The sequence below is a fragment of the Corvus moneduloides genome, chromosome 8, assembly GCF_009650955.1.
Source record: "Corvus moneduloides isolate bCorMon1 chromosome 8, bCorMon1.pri, whole genome shotgun sequence".
Classification (NCBI taxonomy): Eukaryota; Metazoa; Chordata; class Aves; order Passeriformes; family Corvidae; genus Corvus; species Corvus moneduloides.
This window is the reverse complement of record NC_045483.1, coordinates 28,566,823-28,587,106: the sequence shown is the minus strand read 5'-3', so window position 1 is coordinate 28,587,106 and position 20,284 is coordinate 28,566,823. Positions and strand designations below refer to the sequence as shown.

Genomic DNA, 20,284 nt, shown 5'->3' with positions numbered 1-20,284 from the left:
CTAGCTAGAATTCAATGTTTTAGTCTCTGCAAAAGAAAAATTAAAAGAAAAAAAATGTTTGCCCATTTTCTCTCAGATAATTAAAAGAAATGCCAAGTGAGAGTAAGTTTTAATAAAGGAGATTTTATAAACTAGAATCAGAGACACATTCATGAATAGAAAATACCTGGTTTTAATAAACTCTCAGCTGAGGCATATATATGCATGGTAATGATGCACAGCCAATCAAAGGTGTTTGGAATGGCTGCAAAGAGAAGCGACAGGCAGGGAAAAACAAGCTAAGGACTGCTCTATGCTCTGTGTGTTTATCTGGATGACCTTATATGTGCTGCCTTTCTGAAAACAGAACCCCCACTTGCACTGGTTGTACTCGCTGCCTGCCAGTTACAGTGGAAGGAATTATTGCTTGCTATTGGTGAAACTGGGGTAAAATTTAATTTGTTTTTTACATAAAAGCCTTATCTTTACATGAAAGAAGCTAATGTATGTATATATATACACACACAAAAAATCCCTATATGGAATTAGTTCCTGAAACTGAAAATCGCAAAGATAAAAATGATGGCCAAAACATTTCTTAGCTTCCTGAAAATGAAGAAAAAAGTTGACCTAGAAGATGAACTATCCCTTAAGTCTATGAAAAACTTCTATTATTTTTAAAAGATGCCATCTGATTTAAATAAGAAATATTTGCACACGTGCTAAGATAGCCTGCATTTTCTTCAAATCCAAATTTGCCCTATTTTTCTTTCTAAACTATTATTGGACAACCTGTTGCCCTTTTTTTTTGACATTGTCCAAAAATATCCATCAAATCCTCATTGTTTGATAGATGATACAGGAATGTAGCAATTTCCTATCCTGGAGGAAACTGAAGCATCCCAGGTGTGCCCACGTTTCCAGTGTTTCCCAGTGTGTCTGCCCACCCCCTGAGCAGAGGTGAGGCTGCTCTCCCTGTGCAGTAAGCACACCAGGAGTGCCCCAGGTGTGTTACCCTGACGGGAGCTCGGATCCTCTGCTGAGGGCAAAGGTGAGTGCTGAGCCCTGTCTGTGCTCCAGCCAGGCAGCTGTGCCAGCTCAGAGAACTGGGTGGGACACTGCAGGACTGTCTGCAAAATATTATACAGAGATAATACAAAAAAGCCTCTTCCTCACAGCAATATTCAGTTCTATAATAGAATGTACAGTCTGTAAAGCATAGCAGTGTTTCTAGCCTGTAATCAGCTAAAGGAAGCGCTGATATTGTCTCTCAGGTTTATTGATGACTTGTATCCATAAATTCTTTCTGGTTTTCTCATATCCCTGCATTTCCACTGGGCATGTCTTGTTTCTCAACATTGTATTTTTGACAGCATTAGTCAGCACACCAAAGTAAAATAATGACTTTTAACTGCTGTGCTTTTTTCATCTTAAAAACGTGTCCATATAAAGCCTTCAAAATGCTCCCAGAAGAATTGCTTTTTGTTGATTTGTCATTTTTTAAGTGACTGACAGGAAAATCAGATTTTAATATGCCACAGAGAAAATTTAAGAGACAGTGAAATCTATAGATGCAGAATACATGTATAGGAGTTTGCATGCTTTACAGTCTTGCCCAGAATTTAAAGATTCAGCATGTTTATGCAAATGGCTAACAGCAACAAAAATAGGGAGACCATTTGGATTTACAATTGAGCACATTGTGACATAAAAAAAGTCTGAGACAGCCAAGACCAGACATCCTTCAGTACAAATACATCAGGAAGGCAACAGAACTAGTCCTGAAGTGGATTTCAGCAGAGATGCTGTCAATCAAACCAGTATTTAAATCAACAGACTTTGTCAGCTTGCTTAAGTTGCAGGCCAGCTGGAGGTCCCTTCCTCAAGAATCACTGCATCCCCAGGTTTCTGGGATTGCTCAAATTAGCTGCCTGTGCTCCTGGTGCTCTCCCCACAGAGCATTGTGCTGCTGCCTGGCTCTGGGGGCAGACACTGACCTCTGTGGAGACAGTGACAGGAGCCAAGGGAATGGCCTGAATTTGTGTTGGGGAAGGCTTAGGTTGGATATCAGGAAAAGGTTCTTCACCCAGAAGGTGGCTGGGCACTGAACCTGGGGCAGTGGTCATAGCACCAAGAAGTGTTTGGACAATGTTCTCAGGCCCATGGTGTGATCTTGGGGCTGCTCCTGTGCAGGGCCAGGAGTTGGACTGCATGATCCTTGTAGGTCCGTTCCAACTCAGCTCATTTTGTGATTCTGTGATTTTGAGATGCCTACAGAAAAGCAAAGAAATTCTGGAACTAAGATAGATCAAACTAACAGCCATCCCAATTTCTGTCTTGGGAGACATTGGTAATGCCTGTTTTTGGTGATGGGAAGCATGGGGAACAGGGAAGGATTTGAAGCTACGACAGGGGGCAGAATCATGGCTGTACACAAACACACAAATGGCTTTGGGTTTAAGGTGAGTTTACTTCTAATAGAAAAGGAGGAGAAAAAATCTCTTCCTTTTCTCATTCATCTGGAGCAGTATTAACCCACCCACTGTCTGTCTGGACTGGACCATGCAATACCTACTGAAGAAAGCCAGAGCTAGGAAAGGGAGACATCCTAGAGTGGTGTTTCAAAACCAGAATTAAAACAGCTCACTTCAACTAGAAGGTCAGGCTCTACAGAGCCTTGCTAGTAGTTTGATCCTATACTTCTAAGTAGGGAAATACCCACAGCTATTTTGAATTCAGAATAGATAGCATTTCTGAAATAATTAAAGCCAGAGAGGAAGTAGGTACACTGATGTACCTGTTTTATACCACCTACATCTAGAAAGTTAATTCAGCTACAGGAAAGGATATTTAATCTCTGCTGTAGCCTAACTGCTGTGGAGCAATGAAGATTATTAATGTGGGCAGGCTGAGCTGGGAGACACAGGAGAGAAGGAAGCTGAAGAGATCCTTGCTGCTCCAATTCTTCTCATCCTTCTAGGAGATCCTGCTAGCTCTATTTCTTTGCCAAAAAAAGGGCAGCTTATCTTCAAAATCCAGTATCAATACTCAAAAGACCTACCATAAATCCTCCTGTACAGAGACACAAGCAAAATGAGAGCAGGTTCTTAAAGAATATTTTGCTCAAAATCTGTGAGAAAGAGAATGATAATCTGGCAGGCAGCAGGAGCAGTGGGCAGGTGAAGATCCTCTCTGAAGTGCTGTATATTATGAAGAAACAGGCTGTACCGTACCTGTTCTTGGCAACTGATGGATTTTAAGCAAGAAAATTTGTTTCCTGATAATATTAGGATCCAGCTCTGGGGTCCCCAACATAAAACAAAGATGTGGACCTGCTGTTGCAAGCCCAGAGTAGGCCAAGAAGATGATTGGAGGGCTGGAGCACCTCTTCTAGGAAGACAAGTGGAGAGAGCTGAGGTTATCCAGCGTAGAGAAGAATCCAGGGAGACCTTATAGCACCTTCTGATACCTAAAGGCAGCTACAAGAAAGCTGAAGAGGGACGTTTTACCCTCATGGAGTGACAGGACAAAGAGGAGCGGTCCCTTCCAATCCAAGCTGTTCTGTGTTTTGCCTGCAGTGTGCTTGCTAAAACAGCTCACTAGCTCTGCAGTAACTCTCTCCCGTGAACTTGAAAAATCATAATAAATTATACTAAAAAACTAATGTAATTGCAATAATTATTCTAAAGCCCAAACTATTTACTGCCTTAAAAATTTGATTAGTTCTGAAAAATGCCTCTCTAGTCTAATCTGAGCTCCTTTCCTTATGAAATCTGACTCTCACCAAAAAAAAAAAAGAATGTATTAACAAAAGGCCATCCAATCCATATTTCCCATTTGGCCTTCTCTACTGGCTACAATAAATGACTGTTTTGCACTGCAGCTTGGGAATGGAAGAAATAGAACAGGAGCATGGTATGTGGATAATTAAAAAGATTCAACAAGAGTCATCATGGAGCAAGTGTTATGATGGTGTTAAGTCCTGTCTGACACAGTAGGATTGGTAATAAAATCTTGTCATACCACCCATAGGAAAAATATACAGAAGTACATTACATAAAAAACGAAAACATATATGAAAACTTCTCCCCTTCTTCTTCTGAGATTTAACACTAGGCATTCTACACTTTTTCTTTACTTTTTTAATAAATCAAACCCTAGTTAGCTACAGATCTTTGAACAATTCATCTGTCATTCAAAATAGAAACAGGAGACATACGGATTTGTGGAATGGATGGAATCTATTTAATCTCTCAGTTCAAGTATGACAATATGTTTTCTATTGAAAAGTTGTGGTTGGGCAGCAGAAGTAGGTAGCAGTCTTTCAGAGCCAGACTGCACACAGAGTCACCCCAGATTTCTTGCCAAAATGTGGGGCATTGTGGCTTCTCTCCTCAACAGAGAGAAGTTTATGGGGTGCAGGACACAACACACAAGTGAGAGCTATCAACTAGGTCTGAAACTGGGGGATGCATGAGAGGAAGAGAAGCAAACTCAGAGAGCAAGCCTCTGACATAAGAAACTCTTCTTGAGATCCCAACAAGACTAGACATTTTGTTTTAATTAAGAAAGGAACTGAAATGCGCTGTAATAAGAGCCACACTAGAGCAGCAGAATCTGTGGGCTGTACCCTAGATTCAGATTCATGTTTTCATTTTAAGCCAGCTCAGCCAGCAAATCTGTGTTTTTTGCTTCACTGGTTACTGTGCTCCTATTTGAGTTCAAAAAAAGAAGAAAGCCCTGAATGCTGAATGGTCTTTCAGTGAGTCTATTGAGGAGCAGTCCTCCACTGAACACTCAGAAACCAATCAGAGCTAATGAAAAATAACAACAAAATCTCAGCGCACTTCCCTCATGCTCATAAAGTAAATGTTTTGTGCTCTCTTTTGCCCTCTCTTACCCTAGAAAGAAAACCCCAAAGCCATCAAGTAATAAGATTTGTTTCTCTAGTGCAATTACCTCGCAGTATTACTGAGAAAGTTTGGAAAACCTACTATGGAATACTTCACTCCCCATTATTTTAAAATTTAGGAGAAAAGAAGGAAAAAAGCAGACACAGCTTCAGATTCTATTCCATAAGGGAGCTGCTTTCTCCACAAGTTTGAGCTGTGAGCAGCACTGTTTGTTACACCTACCCTGAAAGTCGTACCTTACACCTGATCCAGAGAAATATTCATCCCTATCTTGGCAAACACCCTGGAGAAGCACCAATATTGAATGTTCTCCAAACTTAGATTATGACAGCATTTTCCTGTCAGAATGGCAAAACTGCAGTAGCAGATTTCTGTACACACAACCACATGGTTTATATATATTACACAATAATTGTACATTTAATTACCTCGATATCTCTTGGTGTAACAAAACCACAGCCTCCAGGTGCTACTGAAGTGTAAATAGCTACAGTGGCCTTGTAGCTTGGTATTGAATAGCATCTTGAAAGAGAACATGAGCTCAGTTTAGATTCAATACAGCTCAGACAGCAATCTTGCAAAGCAAACTTGTGCCTTACTGTATTATTAATCTTATGGCAGAATAAATTGCACATAAAGCTTTAAGAAAATTATAGATGGTGCTAGAACTACTCAAACTGAAATGTTCTTATACAATTAAATATCACCCACGCTCCTAGTTACTAAATTTTATCATTTTTTCTTCCATGTAAGCAATTCGTTATTGTTGTACTTGTCTAGGACTACTTTCTGGTAAGGCTCCAGGAACCAAAAGCATCGGTACCTTCAGTCACCTCCCTGGCCAACCACAGTATTTGGAGAGCTTTAGGCTACTTTGTAAAAGTACACCTAAAAGTACACCTGTTTTTGCATTTAGCCAACATCATGTATATTTAGATGACGATCCTTACTTAAAAACAACTCAGACAAATGCCCAAGAACTGGTATCAGCCAGATACCATCCCTAGATTGTGCTATTTCAACTCCTTTAAAACATATCCACTTCTCTCAGAGCAGAGAAAATATACCAATGCATAAAATTTGAAAAATTTAAGATTTTAGAATGAGCAATGCAGGGAGATATTGGTCAACCTGCTGAAACCAGATATTCCCTCAACAGGCTGGCGGACTCGCCAGTCCCTCAGGCAGCCACAGAACACAAAAGTGTCACTGCCACCTTCACCACTGACACAGTATCCCAGAACACAGGGCATCTAGGAGAAAAAATTTGACTCCCCATTTTTTTCCCCTATAGTTCTGTGGTGGTGGGAGAAAGGCAGGATCAGAAGACAGCTCAAGAATTTCAGACACAGCAAGAACAAGTGCAAGTGTTGTCCTAAGTAAAGCACAACCTTTTGGGACCTTTTGGTGGTATTTCAGTTGAGAGGAATTTACTGCCATAGGAAAGCAAGCTCTCTTTCTTCTCATTCTGCTTCTATTCAGGGAAACTGATCTTGGTAAGTAAATGAAAAGCAAATAACTGGTGTCAGATTTAACTATTTTTATGCTCTTTCTTTGCCTAAAAGAAAACCTATATCTGGCTACCTGCTTTGGTCAATAATGAACAGCAGGATATTTTCCTAACTCCTTCACAGAGAATCCCTGGATTATTTGTTTTCCCTGTACTCCTCATTACATTTGCTTTCCAATAAAGCCAAATACTCACAAGTTCTTCAGACCTCATCAGTAAAGTCTGTGGGAGTTTGCAATTTACCTTTTCATAGGAAAGATACTGTTGTGAGTTAAGCAGATGTTTGTGCATCACACTCATTAACATACTAAAAACACAGATGTACTATGGCATGCTCAGAAAGAATATTCCATTTGAGTTATGTAAGCCTGTCTTCATTCCAGTAAAATGATGTCTCAAAATGCAAAACAAGTTTTATTACATATCATCTGTGTATTTTACCCAAATACATAAACTCATCCACTCCCACTGCAAGAGATATTGTGGTATTGGACCAGGCATATTTTGGAATTCTTTCCTTGACACAGGCTCACATTCATTATAGATTGTACCTATTTTAAGGTAAAACTCAGTGTTTCCTGTGTAGTTTGAAAACAGAAAGTCCTCACCTTCAAGGCAGTTCAGTGAGAAACTGGAACAGCAGCAGGCAACCTCTGCCAAGTACTGTAATTGCAGTGAATTAGCTAATAAAGACAAAGAACCCTCATCACAACACTGATGCCCTTTTGAACGTATCTTTCCAAAAATGTAAACTGAGGAATTAGGATTATTCTTTTTTTTTAAGCATAATGAAATTAAGGAACCAAGCCAAACCAAGCCAGACAGTTTGTGGCACTTTTTGCCACAGAAGTTCCTCATGTCCCGCATTTGGGCTAACCACTAAGAAATCTTGTCATTAAACTTGTCTTTTAAAACGTGCATGTGGAAGTATTTACTCACATACAGTAATATAGTCTGGCATGAAATGGCAGAAATAAAAATACAAATAGAAGGGGAAATCTAGATAACTTCTATTTATGTTGTTTATTTTAATAAGACTAAAGAGAAACCATAAGGTTCTTTCATTTTTCTTAACTACAATGGAAGCATGACCAAATAAATTAACTACCTATATTTAAAGATCCACTTTTTGACATATTGAATATATCAGAGCAATATACACAGGCAGGCACCAGAGTTACCCTGGATTTTAATATTACTGCTGAAATAAATTACTTCATAAATTATGTTTGGCCTACATGTATTTGCAGTTTATCAAATGATACAAGGCAGCGACCATTAGAAGAATTAAATACATTTTTCAAATACTGCAGAGAAGACACCCTGAATGGTGTCCCTTAACATCCAGTCCTTGCAACTGTCCCTGACACTGAAATCAGGCCACAAATGAAGAGATGTTAGATCTCCTTAGTTTATGTCTTTATAATAGCTAAGATGACATCTATTCCATCTAACAGTTAAGATAACAGTATTTTGGCATTACTATTATTATTATTATTATTGTTGTTTTCTTTCAAAGCAATTTTGCTAAACAGACATTATACAAAAAAATGTTACTCTGGCATTCAACAGAAAGTTCTGGAATAGGTGTGAATTTTAAACAACAATCATGGATCAAAGGTATTTCTCATGGCAGGAAATTAAAAAAGACAGACTGTTTCTCTTTTCTGGAGTAGTGAGCTTACTGCCTTTGTTCAAGATTGATACTGTGAAAAAGAAAATTGCAAATAATCTCCATTTTTGGATTTTCAAAAAAGGTAAAAAGAATTTGTGTAGTTTTTTTCAAATACTTTTCTTTTCTTTGTTAAGCTCAGTAAATCTTGACCTGTTGCTGTATGAAAATACCTTTTTTTCATAGTGTCCACACTTTAGCACAGATCCTTCATGAGCTGAGCTACAGAAAGGGGCTTTTCTTGTTATCCCACTCTGATACCCTCCTAGGATTCATCAATAAATTGCAGGAGCTTTGGCGAAAACTCCAAAATTAAAGATGCAACTGTTTTTACAAGGCTGATTTTAGCATTCCTACTATCACAATTTTATGCACGATTGCCTATATGTGAAAAAAGGAGAATGTTATACCCAAGATTCATTATAACCTGGCAGGTATGATATGGTATGTGACTTATAAATTAAACAGAATTTCTAAGCATACAGGTAGTGGTGCATGTGGCCTGTGGAAACTTCTGCAGTGTCCTAATTGTCCTGGCCCCACTCTTAGCTCAGATATGGCTGCTTTTTAAAATCTACCCACAAGCTTCACACTGGGAAAATGTCATATAGACAGTCTTCCAAAGGGGAAGACCAGCATGATCTTACTCTTGGAGAAGTTTCAACTCAAATTTGCAGGACATCCCTTTGACTCTGTGTTGACACTGGCATAATTTGCAAATACAAGTAACAGTTTATACACAAGCATAGTCCCATGGGCAATGCTTTCCAAAAACACCATAAAATGGAATTAAGAACAATTTTAAAAGAACTAAGTATCACATATCTGCAACAGAAAACACATTTTTTAAATTGCCTACCTACTTTTCAGTGAGTGTAATAATTCAGCTAGAATTTTACAATGAAAGCATACAGAACATGAAGTATATTTCAATTAGAAAAAAAAGCCCAGTTTGCAGAACTTGGGCAAACAGCGACCCCACTTCATTTCAGGAAAAAAAAAACAAAACAAAATGCTCAAGGTTATTATGTTCCTTCTTTAGTTTTCTTCTATAATTTAAAAATTGATCATAGCCATTTCCTATATGTTAAACTGTATTTCTCACCATGAATAATTCAACTTATGGAATATGCAAGGAATGCATTTAATTTTATTCCTCATACACATCATGTACAGAAAATCAGAACTAAAAATTTAAGGGGGTTTATTATTTTGAGCAAAATACTTCAGTTCTTTTTTCAGTTTGACACAACATGGTTATAGGATGAATCTCAATGGTCTTTTTCCAAATTGTTCCACCGTGACACTCAATCAACTGAAGCAGAAAGTTTAACCAAATTTAAATATGTGGAAATTGCATTCTACCCAGAGGGAGAGGACTATTAGCCCTTCCCCTTTCAAAGTAATGGGGGGTTTTCGTGGTCAAAAGTAGCCACGACTTCACTCTTACATTTCTGCTGAAAGATACCTTGGCCAAACAGGTTAAACTAAAACACTACACCCAAGTGCCTGTTTATGAAGCGCTCAAACAGGAGGCAGGAATCTGTTTTACAGCTAAACTCAGGCAATTAAGTTATGTATTTTTCCATGTAAGTAAAATTGATTCAATTACAGTAGGAACCACATAAGACAATTCTTTTGGTGTATATAAAACTTTTAGCAGCATATGATGGGATTTGTCAATATTCTTGGAGGTGAAAGCACTTGATACTGCAGATCTTTAAAAATACCATTCCTTTTTGCAATGAATAAGAAGCATAGGATTTGTCATCATGGTAATAATGAGATTCTGTCTAAAAGTAACAATCCCAAATAAATCACGGTATCAAAATTCAAAAATGTGGTTCCAACAACTGTGAAACATATCACAAAAACTACTTAAAGTGACTTCTGCAGTCTGCCTCAGAAGTGTTGTAGGAAACAACTATAACTGTTTACAAAGCTGATGATATTTCAAGAAAATCTAATTTAAAAAAAATTTAAACATACCAACTGACAGAAATGAATAACCAATCATAAACATTATCATTTTGAACAGAATGCTTCTTATGAAATACAAAATGTGTGCAAACCATTAGTTCTGCCTTCATTACAGCCAGCTTGGGAAAGAAATGCAGATTGCTTTAGAAAAAATATGTTCCCTATCATAAAATAAGCTAAATACCCACATCGTTTCACACTTACAGAAGATCTTCCTGCCAAGGATGAAGATGAAGATTATAATAAAGCTCCTTACAGGCATTATCTAACTTAGCCTAATCACATCCCTGCAAGGGATGTTAGCTGTTACGGTGTTCTCTGCACACATGGTCAAACAAGAACAAATATGTTTACACCTCAAGAGCTCGTGGTGAGGTGGTGACTTGCTAGGAATGCCACCCTGGAGTTCCAACTCCCTTAGTTTTGCTTTCCCAGCTGGGTAGTCCAACTCTTACACTGTGCAGAATCCATCCAAGTGCAGGAACATAAGAAGTATGAACCATCCCAGATGTTCTGAAAGTTCCATCAAGGCTTTCATTAATAAGAACTAATAATACAGATGGTGGCTAAGGAATGAATTAATGTAGCCCTGCTTTCCTTTCCCCTTTTGATCATTGGACTGTGAAAGTAGGACATCAGCTTTATTCTCGGTCTTTCCTTTTTGATTTATTCTGTTCCCTTATCACTTTATATCCACTTATTTTTCTTATTCTCTTAAAATATACAGATACTCTGGTTGCTATTTCTGAAGGTGTTTACAGACACTGGGAACATAAATCATAGTGGTAATCATCAAGCACTAGACATTTAAGCCTTTTCAGTTTCTCTAGCAATCTTCAACTTTCAAATGCCCTGATAAGCCACCACACAAATCTCTATTTTAAGCATGAATACACGATGCTTTCCAAACTTCCACATGTACACAGTGAATAGAAGGCAATTACCCAAGCCTTTTGTAAAACAAGGTGATATACCTTAAGGGACATATCCTGTTCTTTTATGTTTAAACCAAAGAAATTAGAGCATTTTCTGAAGTTTCCTTTTCAATAAAGTACACCTAAAGGAAAAACAAATGGTAACACAAAAAATACACAGAAGCCTTTGTGAGCCTTTACCAAAAACACATGGTGTTAGACTTCTGTAAGAAAGAAGAAGATAGACTAAGTGACTTGTGGAATAAAGACCCCACACTAAGAAATCAGATACATACATTTATGTGCACTCATACCTAAATCACAGCTAGAGGAAGGAAAAATGGTCTGTGGAAAGACCAGATCTCAGGACAACTGGAGAGTCAAGATGCCCCTGCAAAACAGCTCTGAAAATCCCTGCAGATTTGTTACTGACTTGGACATCCTCCCAGGAATCTTTCTGGTAGAAATGATCCCCAAGAAAGTTTGTAGGTGATGCTGAGTGTTAAAAGTCCAGTTAAAAGCTTTTGACTGGATTCCGTCTAAGGTTCAACACTCAACTTTACAGTCTTTTGCCCTACCCTGTCACTGATCCTAAGTGCAAAGATTTTTTGTAGGGTCTGGACAGGGATGAATAACTACAGATGTTCTCCATACAGAATTAAATAAAACCATGTAGAAAGAGCCCTCTGTTTTCTACCCAAAATACATGCCTCCACAGCTAAACCTGAGCAAAAGCTGAAATGGAAACAGCTGACAATAAATCAGAGCTGGTCTCTCACTCAAGTAATATAAATAAGACAAGCATGACTTTCTGAGCCTTTAAAAGTACTTCTAAGCTGTAACATATTTTTGCTGCAATAATAAAAAGTAAGGCTGCCTAAATAATTGAATTCCAGTAGTTCCATGGTAATTTTGCTCTAAGAGGGATCTTCTCTTCCAAGTTCTTCTCCAAACTTCCGTAGCATACTGCTGACTTTTTATTCTCTCTATATATTAGACTGAAAGGATAACTTCCAGAACCTCATTTTAGCTCAGAGCAGTATTCTGCAACCATTAGCTTTTTAGCCATTTAGAATTATACTCCCTTTCAATTTTTCGGAACTCTATAGTGTTCTGCATTTAACACCCAAAGAGTTAAGCCTTCTGTATTAACCACCTAGCAGCACCACCTCAAAGTAGCACATTAAGGATCAAAAGTAATCAGTAGTATATCAGGTCAGCCATTTTAGTAATTTTCCCATTTAGTAATTTTACTTATTTCTTTGCCTCGTGTTTACTTTTGAGCGATATTTTAGCTATCTCCACCTCACACTTTTGGATTATGTGTCAATTTGGTCAGTGTGCTGCACATACCAAAGTGAAAGCATTTGTATCTGTGGTACCATATTTGAAATGCACATTAGAAAACACCTAATAATGTACACTCACACACCCCAATTTGTCTGTAAGGCTCAAACCTGTGCTCTGTGGTGTTCATGCCAATGTTACTGAAAAGTAAATATCAAAGCATCAAACACTTATGTGACTTAAGCAAAGTCACTTGGGAATTCTGTAACAAAATGGGACCAAACTTGACACTTTAGCGTGCCATAAATCGAGTCTCTTCTGATGGGAGAGAATAAGTCCTTGCAAGGAGTTTGAGAGATAAAGCGAGACGTCTTCTGTAGTTTCAATGCTTCTAGATAGTTGTTTATTAAGTCCTATCAGAGGAACTGAGCCACTAGCGTGACCCAGGTACAGCATAGAAGGAGGAAAAGTAGGAGCGAGAGCAATTATCAAGATTTATACAGCCTTTTAAAGATATTTTAACCAATAGTTACTAAAAACATACATTATTTTCATTTTCCTACCAATTATTCAGTAACACGACTAGGAACTGAGGAATTTTCTATCCAATCAATCCAAACCACTTTTACTGCAGAATATGGAGTAGTAGAAGAAGGAGAAGAAGGTCTAGAGAACAACAACAATCCTCCATTTTGGTATTTTTTACTCTTATTCATTTGCTATAAAGAGAAGTCTAAAACCTCTAAATTTTTCACCCTGTGACAATCTTACATAGTAGTCTATCACCTAATTCACACCACTGTATTTTCTAGTTCTTGTCTGACTGTTGGTAATTTTTTCCAAGGTTTGAAGCTAAAACAGTGCTGTTCAGGGGGGTAAGAACCCTTAAAAACAGGCAGAGAAATATTCTCGGCACTCTGGGTTCCTACACAAACTTAAACGGCCCATGGCATCCATGTTCTAGGGATAACACAGCACTGACAGGACACTCAGGCTTTTCTGGAGGGGCAGCTGGAAACAGTGGGATAGTCCACAGCATCTCACACGGCACCAGATACTTCTGGCTTGCATACTTGTGCATAAAGTGAGGAGCATACTTCTGTCTGAGAACCAGGATTGATTCCTACACTTCCTAAACCAACCTTGTTTTATTAAATAGGCAACACTTTTTCCAAAATTAAGACAATAAGATAGTCTTTTATAATTCACATAATGTTTGAAACTCAAGATTTCCTCATTTTCAATCATCTAGAAATGAAAGTGGACCAAGAAATAGCCTTTTCTGGTCACCACAGTATAAGAGGTTGCCTAGCCAAACTAAAGTGTTCAGAGACATATTTCTGGCAACAGAAAATTTTCAATTATATCTCCTGGAACTTTATGTATTTCAAATACTTGTCTCCCTTCTGTTGAATTTCTAATAGATATTGCACAGCTTTGGCTCCGTGTCCAGAATCCTTGTGCCAAATTAGACTCTGAAAGAATCTCATGTTTAGCTGATAAAGATGATTATATAAACACACGTTCTTTGCTTGTTTTTCCATTTACACTTCTGTAATTCAGGCAAATCAAAACAAATCACAGAAACCAATGGCCAAATGAAAGTAAGAAATTACATATGTTTTAATTATTTGTGAAATCCTCTTCACTCAGCTCTGCTTAATGTAGGACCCATTGATCATACCACAGTAATGTCTGTATTTCAACCAGCTGAGCAGTTTAGGAACTATTTATAGCATGAGTTCCTATGAGAACCTCACTGTTCAACTGAGAGTTTCATGTATTTTTGGAGCATCCCCTCTGCATGAGCATGTTCAAGGTAGCCTTCTCAGAACAAGACAATTTTTGTTAATAAGCCCATGGAACCACTTTAACTGCCTTCTAATCCTTGGCTGTCCTTGTTTTATCAGCTACCACTGATAGGTCAATATCTGTCCTGATATAGCAGAGTTCGTTTTGGAAATTATCTTCTCAAGAGCTTTCTATTTATCTCAAATTCTCGCAGCAGCTATGCTTAAAACATCCTAGTGTGTTTATGTGATTTATATTCTCAGCTAGCTTCCTTAGTAAGACAAGTGCCAATTGTGTTGTATCTTCCATATTTACACTACAGTAATCCTATCTTAATTAACAATAAAATACATAAGCTAAATTGTGCACTCTTCACTATTATATTCACAGGATGCTTATGGCATTGCATCGTTACTGCACATGGGAAATAACTTGCAGGATTCCTGCCTACCAGTATAAAACTAGTTTTCAAGATTTAAGTGTGTAATAAATTAGAAAATATTTCTCATAAAGTAAATGTCTTCTGCAGCATAGCACTAATTCATTCTTAAAGAATAACATTTTCTCCTGTGAGGCAGGATGTATATTATTTAGAGGAAAACAAAAGAGAGGAGGAAGCAGCATATCTTTACCCTCCGCACGTCTTTGCCGAATGTTTCGCTGTAGCTGGTGCCCAGTATTTCAAACTGGACATAGGGGTTGGCTCCATCTTCTCTGAACTCCATCACACCAGTTAGCCCAGTTATATGGCCCTAAGGAAATAAGTTTCAGGCATTTTAGAACAGAATAAGTTTGCATTCATAAACACTCCTCCGCATAAAATGTGTGCCAAATATGCTTTAATCATGTTTACGGTGAACTTAAATGTGGCAATTACATGTTCTTCAGTAGCTCAAACCCAGCACCACACAAAAGACTAGCTTTTAAAGTTTTTTCAGAAAATTACTTCAGCACTAACACACCCAGTGTTTATGGCCATCAGGTCATTATTGTCCACAGAAACAGACCCTAAAGAAAAAGAGAAGGGCCTTAGGGGATGGTGAGACAACAGCCCTCCCAGTGTAACTGAGGGCAGCAGGCTCAGTTCTGGGCTTTAGTGCACAGGCAAAAGAAAGGGTCTGCCTGCTGTGCTCCCAAGAGAGGCAGGAAGTAGAGATAAAATTGCATCTCTGTGAAAGTATCACAGAGTTTGATTATGGCTTGTAGCAAAGAAGCTTGACGTGACACTGAAGTTTGAATTAATTTAGCAACAAAGGATGGCATCATTAGGACTTGTCAGAATGATCAAATTGCATCATTTTACTAGAGGAAAATGATTTCATCAATGCATATTTGGGAACAGGGGGTTTCTTCTGAACAATTGCAAAAGTTAGTATGGTAAAAAATCAGGGATTTTTCTACTGTTACTTTTGATCAAGTAACTTTTATACAAGAAGTTCCATGTGTCTGCAAAGCCACAGTTCTGTCCATATTTGAGTATTTCAGCATGGTGCAAGAGAGTGTAACTGTTAGTGACAGCTTAGCCAAATCAGATCCTTTCTGCTCTGCTCTGGGCTACAGCACACAAATGGATCCTTACCAATGATCAGCTAACTTACAAAGCTATCTCAGTGTAGAAAATGGAACCTAAGTCTTAAACCCCATCATTGGCTGCCCCCCACCCTGAGCTCCTTAAATTGTTTTCTTGCAAAAATTCATGAATCAATTCCCATGACTACTCCTAATCCTACTTCCTCCACAGAAGGCAGCTTTGAGAACAACAGAAGTGGAACACACACCACTGGACTCACACTGCACTGTGTGTAACTTGTTTATCATAAATCATTTGCTCGTGTAATAGCTGTAGATTGTCCCTGGTTGTTGTAGATCACCTGCTTGTAATAAATCAAAGAAAAGTTGAATAGAAGTGAAAACCCTCTTCAAATGCTCAAGTAGACATGAAGCAGCTCTTTCAATTGCTCACACATTGGTGGGTTGTCTTTTCTCACCTTCTTAATAGTCTCTAGCATGGATCTTCCCCCATTCCAAGGTTTGGTGGATTTCCTCATGCAGTTCAGACTTGCCATGCTGTGCCATTTCCTGTCCTCCAGTTTTCTGTGGAAAGCATTGGCCAGCATGAGCACACTGTCATACAGGTACAGGTTGGAAACCTGCAAACAATAACAAGAATAAGCCTCATTTTTTTATGTGAGCACCTTCCAAAGAAACTACAAAAACCAGCAAACAAACAGAACAAAAGAAGGCATAGGTAAGAACTAAAAGCTGGGTATGTTTGACACGTTCAACAGTCAAGGCATTTGAGACAAATGCCTGTGCTCCTAGGTCCCTCTGGCCAAGGGATTCTGGCACACTGGCACTGCCTGAGCATTACTGCAATGCAGTGCTGTAAAGAGAGATCACACTCCACGTATAAACTCAAGCTACAGAGGGAGTACAGCTATCTGTCAGTGAAAGACAACGGTTGCTACTTTGTCAGTCCTTTCAGCAAGGAGGGGAAGATAGAATGGACTTAGGTTCTTGGGGGATTTTATTCATTTGAGCAGTTGGTAATTTCTGGCACAGCAAAATCTAATACGCAACTGTTTAAGAACAGAGGGAGCAGAAATGACAGTATTATTTTGGTCTTAACATCTCTCCACCAAATATACAGGACACTGGTTACATGCTGCTTTCTCTGGAGCTATTGATTTTAGCCTCCTTATTCTTCAATTAACATGAGAGATACAGAAATAAACAATTGATGACAAAGACTCCAGTAAGAACAGAACACCACACTAGTAATGTTGAGCTATGTATTAATTTTTCAAACCAAGACATGTCCAGCAATACATGATCAGAACTTTGACAGGCAGTGGTATCCACCTCAAACGGTAAAACTTTAGCAGTGGAAGTTGGCTGAGACAAGTGATTTAAAAAAATAGATACTCTTCGCCTGTTTCCACAGTTCACGTGCACTCTTCATCAAACCTATGCACAGGGGGTTTGATTTAGTCTTTACTGAACTCAAATCTTCACTTTACATCATTGTCCAGATACATATTTTTCTATTATTATTATTAGTAATAATAATTTGTCTTTATCTCCTGATTTTTCTAATACACCTTAGAAAGTAACGCCTAGAGACCAGGAAAGGAATACAGGTGGAAGTTAATGCAGCTGCATGCTTCCTACAAATGTGACTCTAGGTGTCCCAATAAAAGCATCACTCTTTGAAAGCTTAAACATATATTACTGTTGAATCATTGGCTGGAAGTAAACTTCTGATGTCTGTAAGATGCTAATCTTCAGAAACAAAATGTTTCATGTTCCATGATCTAGAGTTTGACATAAATTGAGAATATAGGCACTTTGAAAAATCTTCTAGTATAAGTAAATCTGAACAAAAGATATATAAGCAAAAATTAATTTTGAAAGAATCAAAATACAAAGAAAAAAAGATGTTGCAAAATACACACTTTTTAAAGTGACTAAACATAAAAACAGATCTTAACATGAAAACAGTGCAAAACCTAGAAGATACTATCAGGGAGAATCTCTCCCATCTGGCATTGCCATCTTTTTCTCCTTCTTTTCGTTCCAGCCTTGCTGAACAAGCACTCCACATTGCCTGTATTTGCTATTTTATCCGGTTAAACATTGTCCTTTTACAATGGTTTCCAAAGTAGCTATACGGCATACTTCCTCTCGTTTTAAGAAAAGTAGTCGAAGAGTTAATAAGAGTCCCAGCAACCAAGTTTCTTCTGCTCAATTGCATTTGTTTCCCTATTCTGCAGATATTTCCAAACAGCTTTCAAATAAAGCAACCAAGCGGATCCTTATTATTCACAAGGGCACTTTTCTTCTGGGTTAAACAACTCTTCATAGAAAAAAAATCAAACCAAACCTCAGATCCCACAAGATCCAAAGATCCACCCCAAACCACACAGCACAAAATCCACTTTCTTAGAAATAGGTTCTACATACATAAGGAAAAATTCCATTTCTTCTAAGCCTTCGTGGTCCTCTTTGTTCCCAAATGAATTTGTTTTTACACACTCACTTTTAACTAACAATTCAGTGGCTGTTGCCTTGGAACTCCCACAGACCAGAAATGCTTTGTGTTTTCTCTGTTTGGCACTGCTCTTTTGCAGTTCTGGAGAACTGCAGCCTCATTCCCAAAAACAGTGCTTGGTTTGCTAGCAGAGAGCTCTACGGCAAAATACAAGATGCACTTGGATACACTGTTTTCTGCTTTTCATGTGCTTGGAGAAGACGCCACAGTTGTGCACATATGACTGACCAAGAGCTTGGGAGAATTGCACTGAGGATCTTCGCCTGCCTGACCTTGCACCCGACTCAAATTACCTCCCTCTGCAGAGCAAAACAATCCTGTGTTTGCCAACCTAATCCTCATTGTTCAGTTAGATTTATAATGGACTTTGCATCACTATTGTTCCATTAATTTCTTTTGAAAGAATGATAGAGACAGCAAGACAGGGTCTGCACAAGAGGAGTCTCTCACTACATTTGTCCTTATTCTACATCTGGAGATTCATCCCACAGCAGAAGAAAATGTTGCAGAGAATGCAGCAAGTTACTTTTTGCCATGGAAAGAATATTCTGCATTCTGTTGTACACACTCATCCATTGGTATTTTGCCACTCTGGTTCTCTTCTGCCGAAAGCCTCATCTCAAACATGAGTAAATGGTGGGTTTTAATCAGCAAAATTCCTTCCTTCATATAATCATACTCTATTTACTCCAGTAAAAATGACATGCATGCATAACTACATTTTACTCATTACTCACTGAAGAGTCAATATCCTATGGAAGAGTAAGTTGCATCTTATTCACACAATCAACACTTCTATTTTAGAACAGAAAATATGCAATCTAGGAAAAAAAACAGCATCAAAATTTCCACAACTAAGGTTGGATCTGTAATACTAAGAACAAAAATTAAGACACAAATATTCTAGTCTGATCTCACAGTACATTCAGGGCTATAATAATTTCTTTTATTACATTTAAGTACAGCAAAATCTCTCCATATGTCCTGGATCATATTTGCAACATGAATTTGCTGTAACCTCCAGAATAGCGATGCTGTGAAAAGAAAACTGAATTAGCAGACATGGCCTGTATGCACTCGTTACTGCACCTGCACACATATTTTAATTTTCAATGAACTGTCAAATTCCCTGGGAGTATGGACATGACCACTGAAAGGGAATTTTTGAGATGCCCAAGGGTTCAGCTGTACTCTGATTCCACCAGTACTATCAGAGGCATGAGAAAACAGTGAATTTAAAATATTCGTCTTCAGGTAGCTTTCAGAATTGGTACCAAAGCAAGAGAGAAGAAAAACAAGGCAACATACTTGGCTACTTTGTGTTTTCAAAGCTCTGGAGCATTTTTTATTTCCCTCATTTGGATATTCACAGGGGAACAGAGAATAGAAGGACATGTATCTACCTGAAGAGATTCCCCTTAATAGAATAAAAATTCCTAGACTATAACAAAGTATTTCGTTACAGTCATGTTTGGAGGAAGTGACATTAATTTTTAGTTCTTCTTTCACTCCACTGCTGACAGTGTAAGAGCTGGAGGTACTGAAATGGTTTTTGATCTATCTGCTAAAAGAATGATGGTGACTGCTTCACCAATATGTTGAAGAATATACCCTGTAAGTGAATAATTTTAGGCATGTTCTGGTTTATCTTCTGGAAATTATTCCAGACTTTATGAAGCTCTTTTTTGCACTGGAGACATAAATCCACCATACACTAGTAGAGCACAGCAGAAATTTTCAAGAATGGAAATCTGTCACAGTATTAAATGTCATTTCATAGAAGTTTCTATGTGAATTTCATGAGATTTTCCAGAATGATTTTACTTTTAAAGTTATATATGAAGAAAGGTTTTAGCTCCTTCACAGGGACTAATCATAGACAAGTGCTCTTCTAAGAAGGCCAGCAAGCCACAAAGACTGACCCCAACTCCTGAGCAGCCAGCAGAGCCAGGAGTCCTGCCAGAGACTGCTGAAGAGATCAGCTGGAAGGCAAGCTGACGCTGAGATGCCACTACTTCAAAAACTCGTTCCCAAGCTGGGCATCTGTACCCTGCTGCTGCCAAAACCGCTCAGTGAGTGGCCACAGCAGTCAGCTCCAAGGATGAAGCAGATGGAAGAGGAGTTCAGACCAAGCGCAGCCTGCCAGAAATGCCTGCTGCCTGAGAAGGGAGATCATGGTGACTGCTA

General features: G+C 38.3%; 1 protein-coding gene across 7 annotated transcripts in view; it reads right to left on the bottom strand.

The window, feature by feature from the left end:
- The window catches only part of GRID1 (glutamate ionotropic receptor delta type subunit 1), a 500,801-nt gene that overhangs the window by 80,679 nt on the left and 399,838 nt on the right, over positions 1–20,284 (bottom strand). For all 7 annotated transcript variants that reach the window (XM_032115777.1, XM_032115779.1, XM_032115780.1 and 4 more), the window contains exons 7-8: positions 16,035–16,196; positions 14,679–14,798 (exon numbers count right to left, since the gene is read on the bottom strand). In XM_032115777.1, the coding sequence (XP_031971668.1) occupies positions 14,679–14,798; positions 16,035–16,196 (282 nt within the window). The remainder of the gene's footprint in view (positions 1–14,678; positions 14,799–16,034; positions 16,197–20,284) is intronic.